General features: G+C 48.0%; 1 protein-coding gene across 1 annotated transcript in view; it reads left to right on the top strand.

The window, feature by feature from the left end:
• The first annotated feature begins 206 nt into the window (after positions 1-206).
• HS3ST3B1 (heparan sulfate-glucosamine 3-sulfotransferase 3B1) overlaps positions 207-18,952 on the top strand; it is a 40,848-nt gene continuing 22,102 nt past the window's right edge. The window contains exon 1 of the mRNA XM_037154696.2: positions 207-1,246. Within this exon, the coding sequence (XP_037010591.2) occupies positions 687-1,246 (560 nt within the window). The 5' untranslated portion in view covers positions 207-686. The remainder of the gene's footprint in view (positions 1,247-18,952) is intronic.

Here is an 18,952-nt window from a genome sequence, read left to right as displayed (position 1 = left end):
ATCTGCTCCAGCCACTAGCCCCCCGTCTCAGCCCTTCTGATCCCGCCCTTAACCCCTGGGCCAATAGCAGCTCCAGATCACTCTCCTCCGCCCCAAACCCTTTCCACACCCTCTCGAACCGGGAGCTGGTTGGCTGCCGAACCCTTAGCGTAGCGGCATTATTTGCAAGGTGGTCCGGGTTTCTGGTAAGTGGAGCGACCTGTCACTCTCAGTGGCTGGGCCCGCCCAGTCCACCTCTGTCTCAGACTCTTCCTGCGCACTTCTCCTTCTCAGCCTCTGCGAGGAGGTGCCGGGGCTGCTCGGGTTCAGCTCGCAGGGCAGAGAGGAGGCATCCCCGGCCAGCGACTGTACGCATCGTCCGGAGTGGACAGAACAAGGGAGTGCAGGGTTCTCCTGGTCCAGAGCCCAGCGTCGCGCCGCAGGAGCCGCCCCCAGGCCAGCAGTTGCCGCCACAGGACTTTCATTCCAGTTGCGGTTCCTCCAGGCAACATGTCAAAAGCCGTGGCCGCTACAGCTGCCGCCACCACCTGGGGAAGAGCATCAGGAGCAGCAACAGCGGTCTCTGTAGCGCGAGTGTAATAAACCCAACCAACCGGAGGGCCAAAGAACCCTCCCCGCGTGCGCGGCTCGGGCAGGACTAGCGCCATGTGCTGAGCCATGCCCCTCGCCGCGCCCGCGGGCTGCATATGGGGCAGCGCCTGAGCGGTGGCCGATCCTACCTCCATGTCCCCAGCCGGCTTCTGCTGCAGCTGCAGCCGCAGCCGTCCCCGCCACCCGTGAGGAGGAAGGTCGCTGTTCTCTTCGCCATGCTTTGTATCTGGCTCTACATGTTTCTGTACTCGTGCGCCAGCTCGTGCGCCGCGGCGCCTGGGCTGCTGCTGCTGGGCTCGGGGTCCCGCACTGTCCACGCCTCTCCAGCCCTGGCCCCGGGTCCGGACGGGGCTTTCCCTAGGCTACCGTTCCAGGCGGCTCTGGTCACCCCTTTGGCTGCGGTCAAGGAGAGAGACGAGAGCTCAGCGAGCCAAGAGGAGCAGAATCCCGAGGCGCCGAACTCCCCCAGCCCCATCTCCAGCTTCTTTAGTGGGTCCGGGAGCAAGCAGCTGCCGCAGGCCATCATCATCGGCGTGAAGAAGGGCGGCACGAGGGCGCTGCTGGAGTTCCTGCGAGTGCACCCCGACGTGCGCGCCGTGGGCGCCGAGCCCCACTTCTTCGACCGCAGCTATGACAAGGGCCTCGCCTGGTACCGGTGAGTTTCCCTGCCAGGGCCATGGGCAGAGGCGCCAGCCGCTACCCTGACGGGAGAGGAGGGAGACGAGGCGGATGCTGAGACAGTGTCAAGGGTACAGTCTCGGACCAGCGGGGGCGGGAAGGGGCGGAGGGAAGGAACGCGCGGTACTGGCCCGCGGCACTGAGAAGCCCTCCCCAGCGCGGTACCCGGTGTGCAGTAGTCTGGATGGAGGCTCTTGTTGCAACCCATAGAAACTGCTCGCGGAGCTCTGGCAGCTCAATGCCCCATAGTACCCCAGAATTAACCGATAGAGCCTTCGCAAAGGAGGGATAGCGTCTGAGATGGCGCTCCAGGCAATCACTCAACCCTGTAACCGTGGCGTGTCTCAAAGGAATCAATCCAGGGTTGCTCGTATTTTATTCCTCTCTGCGTCCGGCCTGTTTTGCGCTCCGCCGGCCGGAGTCTCCGCCCTAGACCAACTTCTGGGCAGCTTCTGCTCCCCAGATGGGGGTGTGTGTGTGTGTGGGGGGGGAGTGACCGTGCCTAGCTCAGGCCCCGGAGAGTCTGGTCACTAGTTTTGTTACAGTTCTCTTTCTTGCTGGACCCGAACCCAAAGAGGGTCACATTCGCTTTGCTGGAGAGTAGGTCGGGCTGGGAGGATGAACAAGGCGGGTGGCCGGGCGCCTCCGCCTGGCGGAGGAGTGGGCCGTGCGCGGCAAGCGGATTGTGGAGCGGTGCTGGTCCCTGTCGGGCAAAAGCGCTCACTGCAGCCGACCTGAGCGGCGCGGCTTGGAAGGCTTCCCGGCGCCCTGGGCTCAGCCAGCCGGTGTCCCTCTCTCCAGCTTTGGGTCTGGGAGAACAAGGACAGGAACGCGCGTATCTGCGGGCCCTTTACACATCGGGGCTCAAAGAATATTGAGGGCCCATTGAGGGTTGCCTGGAGATCCAGGCTTCCAGAAAATCCGTTCTCCAGTCGGTTTGGAGGTCTGGGTCCAAAGGCACAGCGGCCCTCAGATCTTAACCAAGACCTCCGCCCAAAGCTTCCAGAAGCTGCCTGTCTTTGGCTTGAGCGGTTGGGTTGACTGGGCTTCCGGTGAGGCGCGGGTGAGCCTAGGGTCCAGGCTCCAGCCTTCAGAAACCTCGTCTTCAACCAGGGGCCCGGCCTCCGGCCCCCATCCCTTCTAACTGGTCATCCTCCCTGTCCCCCCCCTCCCCGCGCCCTAGTCATTCCTAGTATGAATCAATGGACTCCCCGGGTACCCCTCCAAGCCCTGTAAGCTTCCAAGAGGTTGTAGACTTCGGAAAACCGAAGGGGAGAGTGGAACCGAACTTCACTCACTGCCCCCGTTCCCTCTTTTGGCCTCTGAAGAAGATATAAGATAAGGGGGTGGGGGGGAGACAGCGCTGACCCAGCGGATTAAAAACGCTCTCTTCCCAGCCACCCCCTCCGTTTTGCTCTTGGTGTTTTTATTGTTAGCAGTGCCCAAGTCTCGAGGTTTAGCCCGCCGTGACAGTCACCCTTCCCACCGTTCCCGGGCTGTGGACACCAGCAGCTAAAAATGGGGGTTTGCAGTCCCGACTCTGGCAGGTCGCTAAGTCGCGCCGAGCCTCTCCGCTCTCCTCGGTGCTGCGGCTTTGCGTGGTTCTCCGCTGGGCGGGACGGCGGGAGTGCGCCGGAGCGGGCAGGTGCCTGGCGAGCACGTGGGACCTCTCGGATTGTAAGCTATTTTCATCGATCGTATTGTCATTACTTCTACGGTCACCGCTCCGTCTCCTCTTGGGATGCGGATCCCGGGGCTCCGGTGGCAGGCGGCCACTCGCTCCCGTCTCGGTGGGACCCACCGGAGGCAGCCCGGAATTTTCCGAGACCAGACGCGCGGGAGGCCGGGCTGGGAGGAACCGGCAGAGAACTAACCAAATCTTCTACATCAGGCAGTTTTTAAAGCCCCTGGGGCAGGCTGTGGAAATCCCCACAGGAAGATTCATGCACTCTCTTAGCCCGCTGCCCGCCACCTGCTACGTTCCTTTTTGATTGCCTCAAAAACGCTGAATAAAGGACGAAATGGCTCTGGAGACCCTTACCGAGCGTCTGCAGAGCGGAGCACAGCCGGGATCCAGGGCGGGACAGATGCCCCGGGTCCCCGCAGCGCCAGGGCTTGGGGGTCGGGACGCAAAAGCCGGTAAATTCCTCAGTCTCCCGAAGCACCTCCCTAAACCGAGGGGCCGGGCTGCTCGGGCTGGGAGGCCCGAGGGCCGCGGCCCCGAGGGTCGCGAGCACCGCAGCTCAGCCCAAACTTTGCGTTCCCAGCTGCTCCAGCAGCACACGGCGTGGCCGCTAGGTTAGATTTTTTTTTTTTAAGGAAAAAAAATTAAATGCCCTCTGCTTAATTAAAATATTTTGGATGTCGGAGCAAATGTGTAGACTTACAATTACTTTGAAAGCGGCCGTTCTAACGTTAAACAACCAAACCGCAAGAGGTGCTCGAGCCGACCGCTTTCGCTTAAACCCGGTGCGGGGAAACAGCCTTTGCCCCCGCCGGACAGTCCACCCCGGCGGGCCCAGCCCAGGTGCTCGCCCGAAGTGCCGTCTCCGTTGTATCTCCCCGGGGGTCCGTACGGCAGATTGGAGACGAGCACAAATAATAATTAACCAAAGAGGGTTGCAGTTCAGACACGTGGTTAAAACAAGTCCTCATAACTAGAAAATTGGAGAGGGGAGACATCTTGAAAGCATTCAGATATTTTGAAGTCATTAAAAGACTGTGGGCACGTAAGGTTGAACCCGAGGGTCAGCATCATAATCCGAAGGACTAGGTCTTGTCCGTGTACGAGTGAGTCGTTAATGGGTTTAATCGGTTGGTGCAGTCCTGCCAGTGGCCTTACCAGTAGCCCAGGGCCTGGGCGGATCGGCACGTCTCAGAAATTGATTGTCCTTCCTTCCACTTGGCCAGAACAGGAAAAATTGTGGTGGAATGGAGCCCACCTTGGTGGCGACGCGAAGCTGACCTTGCCACTGGACAGAGAGCCGAAGCTTTCTCGCTGCCCCAGTATCTACTGCAAAAATTAAACGCGCCTGTTTCGCGAGCCCCCTTTGCCCTGGAACCTGAGTATGTTTTAGTCTGGAATTAAGACTCCTGGATTTGCTTCTCCAGTTCATTATCCAGCCCTGTCTCTCAATCAGGCCTCGCACGCATACTTGGCACGCGAAACGACATATCAGGACTCTTGGTGAGACTGGCCTTTACCCTCCGTTCCAGGCTGTGAAGAGAACCCGGGAGCCTGGGTTCAGGAGAACCTTGCATACGCCAGGGCGGAGGAAGTACACACCCTGCACATTTAGGCTCTGAATATTGAATCAAACTTAAATAGATTTATTCTTTAGTAAATTTATTTGTGATTTGACATAAGTTCAGTAGGTTCTCACAAATTTTGATGACCTCAGTTTGGGAATTAAGTTGGCCAAATGGAGTGATTATTGTTTTTTATTATCATTACTATTACCATTATTATTACTATTATTACTGAAATATGCCTTAGAGTTACAGGGCAGAAACTCCTTCCCAACCTTGACTCTGCTTTCCATTTCTAGTTATACAAAAATAAGCTGACACTCTAATTCTGTGGCCACATCAAAAAGAAAATATAGTGTGTGTGTATTTTAATAATGTTGGTAGCTCACATTCTTGAATGTTTTCCCTATGTGCCAAGTACTGTTTCAAATTTTATAGGATTAGCAAATATAATCCTTATTACAATGCTGTGAAGTAGGTACTTTTATAAATGAAAAAACACAGGCACAGAGAGGGCCAGGAGCTTGCCTAAGATGTCTCAGTTAGAAAGTGGCAAAGCTAAGGGGTCACACTAATGCAAGCAGTGCTGCTGCAGAGGTCAGTCTGTCCCGTGCTTCTTCACTTAAATAACCAAAAGCATGCTGGTGGTCGTATATGAAGAGTTCAAAACTGGGTTTGCTTTAAAAGAGCTTGAGTTTTCTGTGGCACCCCAGTGACCTCAGTGTGGTTGCTCACTGCCATTCACTGTAAAAGGCGAGCAGCTCCAGAACAGGCCAGTCCCTATCACCAAAGTTGGCTTATGACTAGAGTGAGGATTACATCACTGTGGCAGTTTCGCTTCTCCACCTGAACTGGACAGTTAAACTCAAAGGAGTCATTAGAATGACAAAAATATACTTCAAGTATAAAGGCTGAGAAAATAGCCAACGTCCCTTCGGAGAATAGATTTATTCTCTTCCATTTACCCCCATTTAAGTCTGGGACATGTGGAGGACTAAGAGTAAAAAGAGATATTCCAAAACCTCTTGCAATGAACTTATTCATTTAAAAGAGGTACAGTGCCCCAGGTCAAGACCGAAGACATTCAACCAGAAGACAATTGGAACTAAAACTTTGAGTAGCTATTTTTAGAATTAGATTTTAAAACCCAGTAACTTCAGAAAATCATTTCTTCTGAAAGGTAGTAGCTGAACATAGCAACTTTTCCTGCATTTTTAATTTAATAAATGCTGAGAAATCTAATTTCTCACTTACTTTTCTATTCTATTTCTAAAAACTTGATGACAAAGACTTTCTGCCTTCACTAAAGGAAATTTGAGGTAAGATCTGATTGGGGATAATCCTTTTTGAAGTAATTGTACTTTCTCAGCCCTGGAGCTTAAACCAAGTATGTAACTCACTGCAAGCTCCTGGGTGAAGATCAGAATTGTGCATTTATATGCAACAATTTGAAATACGAACCGTCATGTTACAAAGCTGTCAAGATTTATTAGCAAGATAGTGTAGCATGTGTTGAACTCTGTTTTTAATTAGGCACCTAAATTAGACCATAAAATGGTTGATTAATCTTTTACAAGTTGAGGAAAAAACATAACATAAATTAACCTAATCATAAGTGTTTTCCCAGATGCTCTTAGTTAATAAAATAGTCAATATTTAATAGCAGCCTGTTTGTTTTAGATGAATCAAATGCTGAAAAGTATGAATTTAAGTTACACTTATTACCTTCCAAATGATATGTTATCATTGAACAGGTCTTTAAAAATTAGGTTGAACACATGTCTTAAAAAACTACAATTTGACTAAGATGACTAAAGTAGACTTTGCCTTCTTAAGAAAGCCTGATTATTGAAAAATTACAATTTAATATATGCTACTATTTATAAGAGATTTACAGCTAAATTTGTTATTTGAAATTTTAAAGTGACCTGTCATAGTTTCTGTTTTTCTAGTTTTGTGTTTTATTTTTGGTTGAAGAAATACTTTTAGCTATTTTGGAAAAAAAAACGTATTTCAAATGTGTATGCTAATTTACCTTTTTGTTTAAAACATGTGGGATATGAGGTTTTCTTATTATACAAGATGACCCTTCGAATCACTGAAGTTATTTAGAATTAAAAGTTGACCAGGATTTAAAACACAAACCCATCAGTCAGCTAGTGCTATGAATCAGGGAAATGGCATTTATTTAAAGCTTCTGAGCTGAAATACTACTTGACTAGACTGCTCGCCTCCTGCTTTCTGTTAGCAGTTTCTGAATACTTTATGTTCTCACTCTATGAACATGGAAATTAAGTTGATTGACATAAGCACAAAATATCCACTTTGAAGGCAAAGCACAATGAACATTTCTTTTGCTGGGAATATAGTTAGTTTCTGAATAGGGTGCTATCTCTCTCAGTTAACAGTCTGTGACTTCAGACACTAAGGGCCATCTCGTCCTAGACTATTGGGATAGTCAAGAATCCCAGCAAAATGAATTCCCCAAGTATGTGCCACATTTTCAAGTGTAATAAATACAATATGCTGCCTACCTCAAATGAAAGCATTCACCATGATCAAAAAGAAATGAGACACTAATGTTTTTTGAGTAAGTAGAACATGAAACTTAAAAAAATATTTTATAAACTACCTGCTAGAACTCTATTTCTCTCAAACAATACCAAAATTAACTAACAATAAAACTGATGTTAGCATATATATTGATTTTCTTTCTAATTTTAGATTTGGGGAAAAGTGTACAATGTGAGGACAAATTACCAGCTTAATAACATGACAGTAAATAATTTTTGTTCCAGCCAAGAGGCTCTGTGCTAAAGTACTGCCAATGCTAATAACCCTCTCCCCCCACTAATTTTCTTTGTACATAAAGAGTGATAGTAATATCCTTCAGGTTATGTCTGTAATTTGAAATTTTTTCTTTAAATGTCCACCTCTGGTACTTTGAATACATTAAAAATCGCATAAGTTACTGGGTTATTTAAAAAATTTACTTAAGCGTGTCATGGATGAAACATGTTTAAATAGCAAAGCTGTACTGACAGAATTTGTTTACCTCCTGGACAGAGCTGCTTTTAAAAATTATTTGTGAGGATCTGTGCAGAGTTTGTTCAAAAAGACTGCCTGAGAGGAATTTATGTTTATGTGTGTGCACATTATTATTCACTGTGACTTTAGGTTGATAAAGTAGTTACAGAACAAATAAGCTCTTGCAATAAAGTACTTTTCTTCTAAATACAGCAAGTGTATTAAAATTAACATGACACTGATTGTATTTCAGCCTAAGCTAGACTGTTTTTGAGTAGATGTCAGTACTTTTAAATACTTTTGGTCTGAATGTGAATGATCCAGTGTGTTCATCAAGAAGTGGGGGGCAGGGGGGAAGGGGGACGGCGGAGATGCAGAATAGCTGTTTTCTGCCAAATCTTTGTCCCACACCGCTTGACACGGTCACACTTGCTTAGAAACCCATAAAATACTGAAAGATTTTTCTGGACAATGTGAGGCTTGGGCAACAAATGGACAATGGGGGGAAAATATTGGGAAAAGAAAGGGGAAGCAGCAGATTTTTCATGCGTTCTCTTCATTTGACGAATGGGAGTCAGCAGAAAAGGTGTGCAGACAGAAGCGTCCAACATGGCCCCAGACAGGCCGCTGAGTTGCCACGTGTCGGTCGCTTTCCGGCAGCTGCAGGAACTTTCGCTTACACCTCCAATTCTGGAGGCGGCGGAGCGCGGAGCTTCGGACCGAGAAAATGGTTCCGCGGCAGACTGGCCCTGGGGATCAGTCAGCACGGCCCCTGTATCGCGGAGTCGCTGCTACGGGTCAGGGGACTGCTGGGCCCGGGAGACGCGGGATCGAGCTTCCTCGCGTTGGGGGTGGGGCAGGCCAGCGACCCGGCCGTTCTGCCCTGGGTTCTGGGGGGGGGCGCCTGCTGCACCCACGTGACTAGCTGGAAGCAAGGGGTGCTCAAACCTCACCTGTAGGCTGAGCGTGGAATGGCGCCCCCCGCCCCGCACTCACAGTGGGCGGTGCCGACCGGCCTAGGCCGTACGTTGAATGGTCGGAGGGGCTACCGGTAAGCCAATGGCTTCTGGCTTGCGCGATAGCCCCACCTAGAGGGGCGGGTGTAGCTGGCGAGTCCGGTCTTGGAGGGTAGACTTTCCCTGCTGTTCCTAATGAGTCCAGAACTGTTCTCACCTTCTGAGCCAAGCTTGTCCCCTGGTCTGTTTTGCTCCCTTCCTTCTTTTCTAAACCCTCCTGCCCAAATGTCCCTGCCTTTTGCAGGGGAGTGTCACTTGTCTGAAAATTTGCTTCTCTTGGACAGGGCAGTGAGGACTCAAGTTCCCCTCTGATTAGGAAATCTTAGCCACACTGACGCTCCATTTCATCTCCCCAGCACTTCCAGGCGGCTTCCCAAGTGCCCCTCGGTGCTCACACTACTTGGTCCCTCTCCTTTCCTCAGCCAAATGCCCACAGTCTGCAGCTAACCTCCAACTCAAAGAGGGGAAGGATTAGCTCCTCTGGGCAACCTGTAAGCAAGCCTCTTTCTGCCCCCCCCCCCCCCCCCCCCCAGCCTGGAGGGTGGGCGGGAAGCATTCTCTGGGTCCTGAGGAACTCAATTTCCCCTAGTTCTCTCTAGGAGAAATGATGGGTTGAAAAGTGCTTCCAGTAAGGATGGGATTTACCGGGTAGCATTGAGAATTAATTCTGATAATTGGATGAGGCAGTCTTCTTTTCTGGAAGGTTTTGCAGAGGTTTAGGAGATGAACTGTATTAAAAGGATGGGAAGCTCACATAGGACCTGCTTGTTGCTGCGGAAGAGGTTGAAACAATGCAGGATTTGGTCCACACATCCATTAAAGTAAGTCTCCCCCAGGAGACAACACACTGAGCCAACGATTAGAGAACATGTAATTCAGCACCAGACCACTCTTGGTGCCTTTCCCTAGCTGAAAAGACTGTTCCGCCTCCTGGCCTCTCCAGCTGGAAACTCAGCCTGGTTCGGCCCAGCCATTCCTCTTGATGTGTGCTGTACATCAGGTCCCTGGTGCCCTCCTGTCTGATTGTGTCAGTCTCCAGCACTTAGCATATGCTGGTGTGCCAGTTAACACAGATTCACAAAAAAGTAAACATCCTGTTTCCAGCCAAGAGCTTTTCACAGTAGACCCCAGCGTGTGTGTGTGTGTGTGTGTGTGTGTGTGTGTGTGTGTGTGTTGGGGTGGGGGTTGGTGAGAGTAAAGTAAAGAAACTGATTACGACTCTGTCATCGACCTGAAATACTTAAAGGAAAAAGCGAAAGGTGACCATTTTAAGTCTTTTTCTATAGCTAATGAATAATACATTCTCATAAATCATGTTGACCTATGTTTTCACTTATACTGGTTTATTACTACTAACGTTTTAAAGTATATGGACTCTATTTTTTAGAGTAGTTTTAAGTTCACAGCAAAATTGAGTGAAAAGACACAGTTCCTTCCCATACATGCCCTGCCCTTACATAGGCACAGCCTGCCCCACTATTGACAGGCAAGACCAGAGTGGTACATTTGTTACCATCGGTAAATGTACAGTGACATGACATTATCAGCTAAATTCCATAGTTTACATTAGGGTTCACTCTTGATGTTGTGTATGTTATGGCTTTTGACCAATGTATAATGACAAGTATCCTTCATTATAGTCTCATACAGAATAGCTTCGCTGTCCTAAACATTCCCTATTTGAGCACTGTTATCAAGAGCTATCAGGTAGCACTTGAGGTTCTAAGGAAGTACAAGATACATGAACTTGTCTTTCAGGGGCATGTTTTAGTCAGTGAACTAAAACCTATAGGCTCAAAGAGGTCTCAAAGCAATTTAAGCACTGAATTAAAAAAAATCATTGGTCCTGCTGATTCACTAGTAAATCTAACAACCAGTTGAAGAAGAGGAAGCATGTGACAAAATTATTAAATAGTACAAATGAAGAAGTATGACTCTATGTTTTATTTTTCCAGGAGCTTCCAAAGAGAGCTAAGGCAGTAAGAAGAAGGAGAGGGGATGTTAGTTATCTGTGAGGCAGGAGAAAAGTGAGTGAGGACCTACTGTGTGCAGGCGAGTGGCTGCTGCTGTTTCATCTTACCAGTGGGTCTTTCTGGGTTGATCACCTGTTTTGCAAGGCAGCAAAGGGAAGCCCAAAGAGGTTGCCTGGGGTCACACAGCTGTAGCTACAGGTGGCTAAGCCTCTTGAAACTAATGCCTCCCTGAGGGCCCTTCTAATGCCACAACTCAGCATAAAAGTATTCCCAAGGTTGTATTTTTCCTGTTTTCCTGTCATTTCCTTTAGTTCCCCACACTCAGTTCTCAGCCCCCTCTGTTGCAATGATATCTGCACCGATAAGGCCAGCTTTCATCCATGTCATACATGGACCCACTGGTCACTTTGGCATCATCCCTGTTGCCCTTGATCCTATGATAAGATCTGTACATTTGATGCCCTCTTTGTGATGGCAGCCTCCTTTCATTTCCTCATTTGCTGGCCCATCTCTTCTCCCTCACCTTGAAGCTGCCCACCACGCCCATGCCACTCAAATGTCAGGATCTCACTGAAATCCTCAGTGCTCACCTCTGGTGGCTCCTTGCCTCCTCAGCTGACATCTAGACACCCTGGCCCCACCCTGTGGAGACACCCTGTCTTGTACCATCCCCAGTGGTTGTGCAGAAGAAGGTCTTGTCATAGACTTGACATGGACCACCCTGAGTTACATTGGCATTACTCAGCAATTAGCCCTGCTGGTCACCACCCTTGCCCATGCCAGGACCGACAGTGTGCATTGGCCCTTCCGGGTGGCATATGCTGCCTTCAAGCACTGGTTCATAGAACTTTCCCTACACGGGAAGAAACTCCAGCTAGATCCTTGCATTTGTAAGAGGACCACTCTCCCAACCACTTCTTTTCAGCATGGCCTTATTTCTACTTCTCCCAAAACTTTCCTCCATCATTTTAAAGAAGTCCTCTCTCTTCTGTGCTATTTGAAGAAAATCCCAGACATCATATTTTACTTATGTATGTGGCCTGTGGGTTTTTCAGTCAAATTTATATTTACATACCTATAAAAAGTGTACAGATCAGAAGTGTGCAGCCTGATGAATCTTCACAAAGAGAACACACCCATGTAACAGCAGTTCAAGAACCCCAAAGCCACTGTCACATCCCTGCCTGGCCACTGTCCCTGTTCCATGGGTTGGCTGTGACTGAGCTTACTGTAAATGAAATCCTAGAGTAAATATTTGTATGTTTTTAAAACCATGTAAATTCATTGCCCATATTGACACATTCAGATAGTTCACAAACAAATGCAGGTTTTCTGCTTTTTTTTAATAAAGGAGCTGACGGTATGAGGCTTACTTTTCTTGGGGCAATGACTGGATGAAGCTGGAGAGCAGCTATGCCTGAGAGTGGGACAGGTTCTCTTCTGTTTGCCATGGTCCCCATTACTCCTTATTGTCTCACATTGAGCAAACTTCACTCACTTACTAGCTACTTGCTTCATCTCAGATCTGGGTAAATGCCAGACAGGACAGGGGCTACAAACTTTTTTTTCTTTTCTTTTTTAATTCTTTTTTAAAAATTATTTTGAGAAAGGGAAACATCAATTTGCTGTCCCACTTATTTATGTATTCATTGGTTGATTCTTGTATGTGCCCTGACCAGGAATCAAACCTACAACCTTGGCATATTGGGATGATGCTTTAGTCAATGGGGCTACCCGGTCAGGGATATAAACTGTTCTCTGTGCCTGCCCCCTCCCCCCTTTTTTTAGGTATGCATTGTTTCAGAATTGAATTCCCATTTATCGTGGACATTCTTATTAGATTTTGAATTTAGCTTTTTTCCTATCTGATTTATTTTGCATCCTACAACTTTGTAGAAATCTTGGAAGAGGCTGCATGGAGGTCTGGTAACTGCATGCCAGTTAAAATTAGAATCACTGTCTTAAAGTCATTTTTGTTGACATGTTTGTTATATTTTTATTTTATTTTATTTTTTAAACTGTCTCTTCCTCATGTGGCCCCTAGTTGAGGTTAGTCTTTTGCTATGGACACTTTGTGAACTTGAACACTCACTTTGTCTTTGTGGTGTCAACATCCTCAAGTACACAGTAGACATGGGCCCGTCAGTGCTCCCTGAGCCAGTGCTCAGCAAACTCTGGTGCAGGACCACAGTTTTCCCCGTTCATTGTGGACTGATGTGGTGTCTTCCTGTGGGTGACTAGTATACACCCTGTGCCTTATGCCTCCTGCCACGCAATTTGAAGCACCCACACTCACCTGTCCTCTGTCTAATGAGTTCATTGATCAGAGCCTTAGATGTTGGAATAATGTCAAATTACTTAGGGTAGCTTTATACACTCTCAGTTTTTGTATTTATCTCCCTGAAGACAGTTAGCAGGTAGTCCTCAGATCATGGTTTGAGGAGCACTGTCTCAAGTTTCTTCAGTAAACAGAAAGTTTTAAAAAAATTAATAAGTGATTTGTACAAAAAAATGGTTCCATCTCAGCATATTAAGGACCCTGAGAAGTACTGTAGCTGAAAACAAAACAAAACTCCGTTTAATTTTGTTAAGGCTTCCCTGTGAGTACAAAATCCTTTTTTCACTCGGTACCTCCTGCTAAGTGGAGGAGTAGTGTTCGTCTGGTTGCCAGCTGGGGCAGTTTGCACAGCAGGTCTCCAAGGCTCTTGTGGGTCGAAGAGTTGAACCACTGGCTACATACTCTTGTCTGTCCACCCTTGGAACAAGCGTTAGACTCCATACTTCTCCCACTTAAGACATCACCGCAAACCCAGCGTGCCAGCACCCCCTCTTCTTCCAGGATAATTGTGCAAAAAGAGTTTTGCACTTTTTCTTTTTGCAAAAAGAGTTTTTGCATTTTGGGAGAAGCTGGGGGTTGCTGGGGTTGAAGCTGGGGTTGCAGTAAATCAGGGGCCCAGGCAGAGGCGCGGCAGCTGAGGAGGGCGTCAGGTCCCAGCTTGCGCAGGCTGTTGAGGAGACTTCCACAGGCTGCTGTGCCCTGAGTAGGCTAATTGCAGGTTCAGCTTTCCTCTGGGAAGCTCATGCCTGCTTTCGAAGGTGGTCACTCTGTCTCCAAGCTGTTTACAGAGGTAGATAACTGATGGAGCTGAGAAAGGGTGAAGGTTTGTCCCTCCCTGCCCATCACAGCATAGCCCCGTGGTCCTATGTTTGATCAGAGCACCAATGTGATTCTCACCCTGAACATTATACCGAGGTTTCTGCAAAATATCGTGAGTGCCACATATAAACATCCTCAGCCTTGAGCTGCAAACCAAGACAATCACCTTTAAAAAACGAAACAAAACATGAACTTCCCCTTTTTGTGTCTGGGGCCAAGGGGAAACACTTAAAGTGTTCTTTAGTCACACAGTATCGGAAACGAAGGAAACTTTAGTATTAGATGTCACTGGGAAAGGAGGCAAGTGGAACCTTTTTAGAGAGAGAGATAAGGGATTCATTTACCTCTTTGTATGAAACTTAAATTACAAAAGTACCTGGGTTTCCCTTGCAAGCACTCTAAACTTGCTATGATAACCTTATTATCTCCTGGCACACTTACCATGGACTCCTCATATTTGGTGAAATCCTAACACCTGTTTGGATGGCCCCTCACCTCTTCCCTGAGTCCCTGCTTCAGGGGAGGGAGGTGTTTGGCAAGGGTATTTCACAGGTCCTGGAGGTGAACAGTTTCACACCAGAGTAGGCTCCTATATTGCATGCGCTTGACTAGCTTTTCTTTCTTATCGAACTACCCTTCCTATAAAGTTACGTATCTTTTAACAGGACATTTAATACCCATCCTCTCTTTCTATGGGCCTTGTGAAATTCTGGCAATAATGACACAGCCTTATTGCCAACTCATGACCAGAGCAACCAGTTGGCACTATTCATGGAATAATGTACTGTTTACCATTCATTCATTCATAATCTGATTTCATCTACCAGAGAGTTTTAGAGCACTTCAAGGGGGTCAAAGAGCATGAAAGCACTTGGAAAGGAAGATGTTAAGCAGTTGTTACAAGCCTCAAGGAGATAATTATCTTGGTCAAGGGGCCATGGTGAGAAATACGGCAGAACAAAGTGAGAAATTCTGTGGGAGCTGAGAGAAGGGGGCTCAAGGGCGAGGCTACCACTGAGCTGGACTTTGAAGTATGAATAAGAGTTTGTCAGCTGATTGTCCCGGAAAGAAAATAAAGGTGTTCCAAGCAGCACTGTGGGAAAGGCCTGGAGAGAGGCGTGGCCGAACGCTGGGGCTGGTGGAGGAGAGGGAGTGTTGGAGATTCAGAGAAGGTGGGCCCAGAGGCCAGCTCAGGGGTACCATGTCATGTTGAGAGAACGGCCTTATCTCCTTGACCAAAGGGGGGTGTTCAGGCCAGCAGAGCCTCCTATACCAAAGAAATCCACAGACTTTACATGAATTATGCAGTGGAATTCTTTTCATGTATTTTTGAGAAAAATGAAATAATTTGGTGTTTCAAGGAAAAGAAAGCAAGAAAAGGTATAGACATTTTTTTCTAAGATGTACAACACAGCCCTCCTGAGTGATTTGCGTGTTGCTCTCAGACTTCCAGAATAAGCACTTGCCCTGATAGTGCTCATGGAGGAAACTACACTTCCTCACTCATCACAGGGCCCACACAACCCTCGCCCTGTTGGCTCTGGGTAACTTGGATGATACTGAAAGGACACACACTGTCCCTCTGTGGTTTGAAGTTTTGGGGAAAAGAGAGCCATTATTCCCTAGCTCCCAGCTAGGCTCCAAACGCCAGACAGCTTCCCAGTCCAATGCCATGAAGAAACAGATGGCCCAAAGCCTGCAGGCTAAAGTCAGCCAGCCTCCTCTCTTATCCCACTTAAGGCATCACCGCAAACCCAGCGTGCCAGCACCCCCTCTTCTTCCAGGATAATTGTGCAAAGAGTACAGAGGGAGAAGCTGGGGTTGCAATAAATCAGGGGCTCCATGAGAAGCACCAATGTGATTCTCACCCTGAACATGATACTGAGGTCTCTGCAAAGTAACGTGAGTGCCATGGTGGGGGAGTGAGGGGAGGAACCCTGCCTTTCCTGGGGAGGGGCTTCTGAGCCAGCAGGGGAAGCAAGATGTGAAGGGAACCCACATGAACTTCTCTGGCCCAGCTGGACAGGGTAGGGCAAAGCTTCCCTTCTTATCTCAGAATCCTGAGAAAGTAGAGAGAAACCGTGGTTGGCTCATAGTTGCCAGCCTTTCCAAAGTGATCTCACTTATTCCCATCATGCACTATGGATGAACGGGCTCAATTCTGGGAGCCTTCCGTGTTAGAGTCTAAAAGTGATTGCTATCTCTAATCAAATCTGACTGAGAACTGCATTACCCTGCCCCAGAGCCTACCTCTTTTGGGAAGACACAGAGACAAGAGGCCAAGAGGTGTTGGGCTCAGGAAGAGGACAGTCAGGGGCTGCTGGTTAGAGGGCAGACCAATGATCAGGGCAGGCCCTGTGCACTGGCCTGTGTCCTCCCCGTCTGTCCTCTTGGATGGAATGGGCAGTCATTCAGTTATTTTTAGAATTGTGAAAGAGAAGCACAGAACAGGCTCATGGCTTTTTTGTGTTCTGTAAAAGGAGGGTTTGCCAGGGACCACGTGGGCCAGCTTCCTTGAGGCATAAGCTTTCATTCATTTTCAGGACTTTGATCAAAGCCACCTCATCTTACCCAAATGGTGTCTTTTGGGGGTGTCAGCATGGGGGGATGGGAAATACTCGGGCATGTCACCTATTGGTGTCCGTCCTCTGTGGTTGCTCAGCCCCAAGATGTGGCAAATAGGTCGTAGGTCCCAGAAGCTCAAAGTGTGGACCTAGCAGGCAGCTGCGGTGTGGGCTGCAGGTAAAGATGCTTCCCAAGGGAGGGTACCAGTCAGGCTCGGAAGTGGGTTCAGGTCCTCAAGGTCTGCCCCACTCATGCTTAACATGCACCTCTGGAAGAAGAATTCCCTAGCTGCTGGTTAGATGTCAAGTACATTTGAATTTGTATTTGGTGATTTTTTGCTTCAGTTGTAAAATTATTTGGCTTCTCTCTACTCAGTGGTGTGTATTGAGAGGAGAATCCGAAGGAAACTGGCTTTAGGGACCTTGGGGATTATTATGCACATTGGAATTCAGCAACAGGGACAGACAACTGTGGAGGAACCCAGCTGATTTTGTTAAGCTCTTGGTGTCCCTGTGTTAGAATGTCCATTGATATCAGCAGACATTGGCTGCACATTTATTTTATCAATTTATTGAGGCTCTGCGGATGCAAAGATTTATTCATTTCACAAATATTCTTGCCTATTTTATCAGCACTGCCCCTGCCCTCATGTTGCTTGAATTCTATTAGGGGGATGGGCAAGGAGCAAATCAACAAGTAAACTGATGAAAACAGAAGGTCTCTCCTAGTGATGAGAGCCATGAGTAGAAGTGAAACACAGAGAGGGGACAAAGGGTTATGAGGGAGAGGGAGATGGGAGCAAATGACCATATTAGGCAGGAGGTCTTTGTAAAGAGTCGATGCTGAGCAGAGGCCTGAAGGAAGAGAGGGAATATATGGGAGTCAAGTGGATGGGAGCATGTTTCTATGAGATGACACTGTGACCAGAATAAAGCCATCAGAGGAAGGGGGGAGGGGAGGGCGCAGAGAGGCTGTTCTGTGTTCATTAGTGTGAAGGGATTCTAGTGAGACTAGAGAGAGAGAGTGTGAAAGCTGAGCACAGTAAGGTGTGACACACAAAGACAGGAAGTTCAATGCATAGAAGTATCGCAGAGGAAGGAAGGAGTGGTTAGTGTCTAGGTGGTGATGGGGGCAAGTGGGGGGCATTCTTCTTTGGGAAGGCTTCTGAGAGGACTTCTGAGTGACACCTGAGCAAGCTTTGGCAAATAGGAGTTCATGTAAAGAACAAGTGGGAAAAGGGTTCTTCTTGGCAGAGGAAATACGCATGGAAAGGCAAGGAGGTTTATGTGAAAAAGTGGTGGCTGCCTGCTGGGAAGGGCCAGCTGCGGAAAACTGAAGACGAGGCTGGAAAGCGTCATGGGCTGGTATCTTGTGAGGGAGCCTTAACGTCATGACTTCAGAGGGTTACAGTTTATTCTACACTTTTTTTTTCCTCTCAAGTATTTCAGCTTGGAAGTGGGATTTACAAGATGCCATTGAATAGCATTACACAGGAATTGCTTTTGCTGATGATCAGAAAAGAAGCCGCCCAGAAGAAAAAAAGGCAAGTGCTAGAGATCCTGTCAGGATGTGTTCTGGGACCCACGTCCTCTAAGCTGCTTGCTTTTTGCTTGCCTGGATGGAGCCTTTCATTAGGGTAAAGCCTAAAGCCATGTAATTAGAAATTCCACATCCCAACTCTTCGGACCTACAACAAGGAGCAGCCCCGTGGAATCTCCGTTTCAGCATTCTTAGAAGCTGAGCAGGGCCAGGCTGCCAGTGCCAAAATGCCAAACCTGGTAATTAAGAGGTGGCTTTGTAGGCACACACCTGTTCTGAATGTGCAATTAGTGCCTGCTGCCCTTCTTACTGGAGCTTATCCCTCTGTACAGACCGTTTGCAGGGGTGGGGGTTGTTTATCTCTCGTTTTCTATTTTTTATTGTTCAGAGGAGGAATTGCTGAGAAGGGGCCAGTGTGGAAGACTGGAGGGTGGCTCTAGGGAGGGCACCGGTGTGGAGTTTTTCCCCAGGACTGCTCATCACATACTTTCCACTCTACATTCCTGGTTTACAGCCAGGCTAATTTAATTTCCAGCTGCGAGGCTACTCCCATATGATGGTAATCTCAACCAGTTAATGAGCTAGAAGAGGAGGGAGCCGATTGGATTGATTCTTGGGGCTCGGCTCAGTGGCTTCATGGAGCTAATTTATCAGCCTGTTTGTTTCTTGGTTGGAGAGTCCTGTTCATCCTGGCCCAGCTTCGTGAATCTCCCCGCTTCTAAATATGGATTGAGCTGTGACTCCTGGCCTCTGCAAATGGAAAACCAGCTTGCTGTTCCTTTTATGCACCTGGTTGATTTAAAGGGAAGAGGGAGGGCTGATGGAGTAGCTGCTATTTGTCCATGGTACCTATAAAGCACATTTTGAGAAAGGTGGAGTCTTCACTCCAGCTGGGTGTATGTCACCAGCAGATACACATGTGGGGTGTGCTGCGTGGACAGAGCTGGTCTCTAATACTGACCCTAGGTTTGGGGCCAAGTGTTTTCCTCCTGCAGAAGCCTGGCAGAGTTGAAAAAATAAGGGCTAATGCATACAAAACACAATAGGAATTAGGGCTATGGTTGGAGATGGCTAATCTGATGACTTTCGTTTTTTGTGGTCATTTGTTTTGGTAGAGTTGAGTGAAAAGTGAGCTCCTGAAATGAGGGTGTAAGGGT

This window comes from Artibeus jamaicensis, unplaced genomic scaffold, assembly GCF_021234435.1.
Source record: "Artibeus jamaicensis isolate MK-2021 breed Jamaican fruit bat unplaced genomic scaffold, CSHL_Jam_final contig_781, whole genome shotgun sequence".
In the NCBI taxonomy this organism is placed as follows: domain Eukaryota; kingdom Metazoa; phylum Chordata; class Mammalia; order Chiroptera; family Phyllostomidae; genus Artibeus; species Artibeus jamaicensis.
The sequence above is the reverse complement of the archived record's forward strand: the minus strand, read 5'-3'. Positions and strand labels throughout refer to the sequence as shown.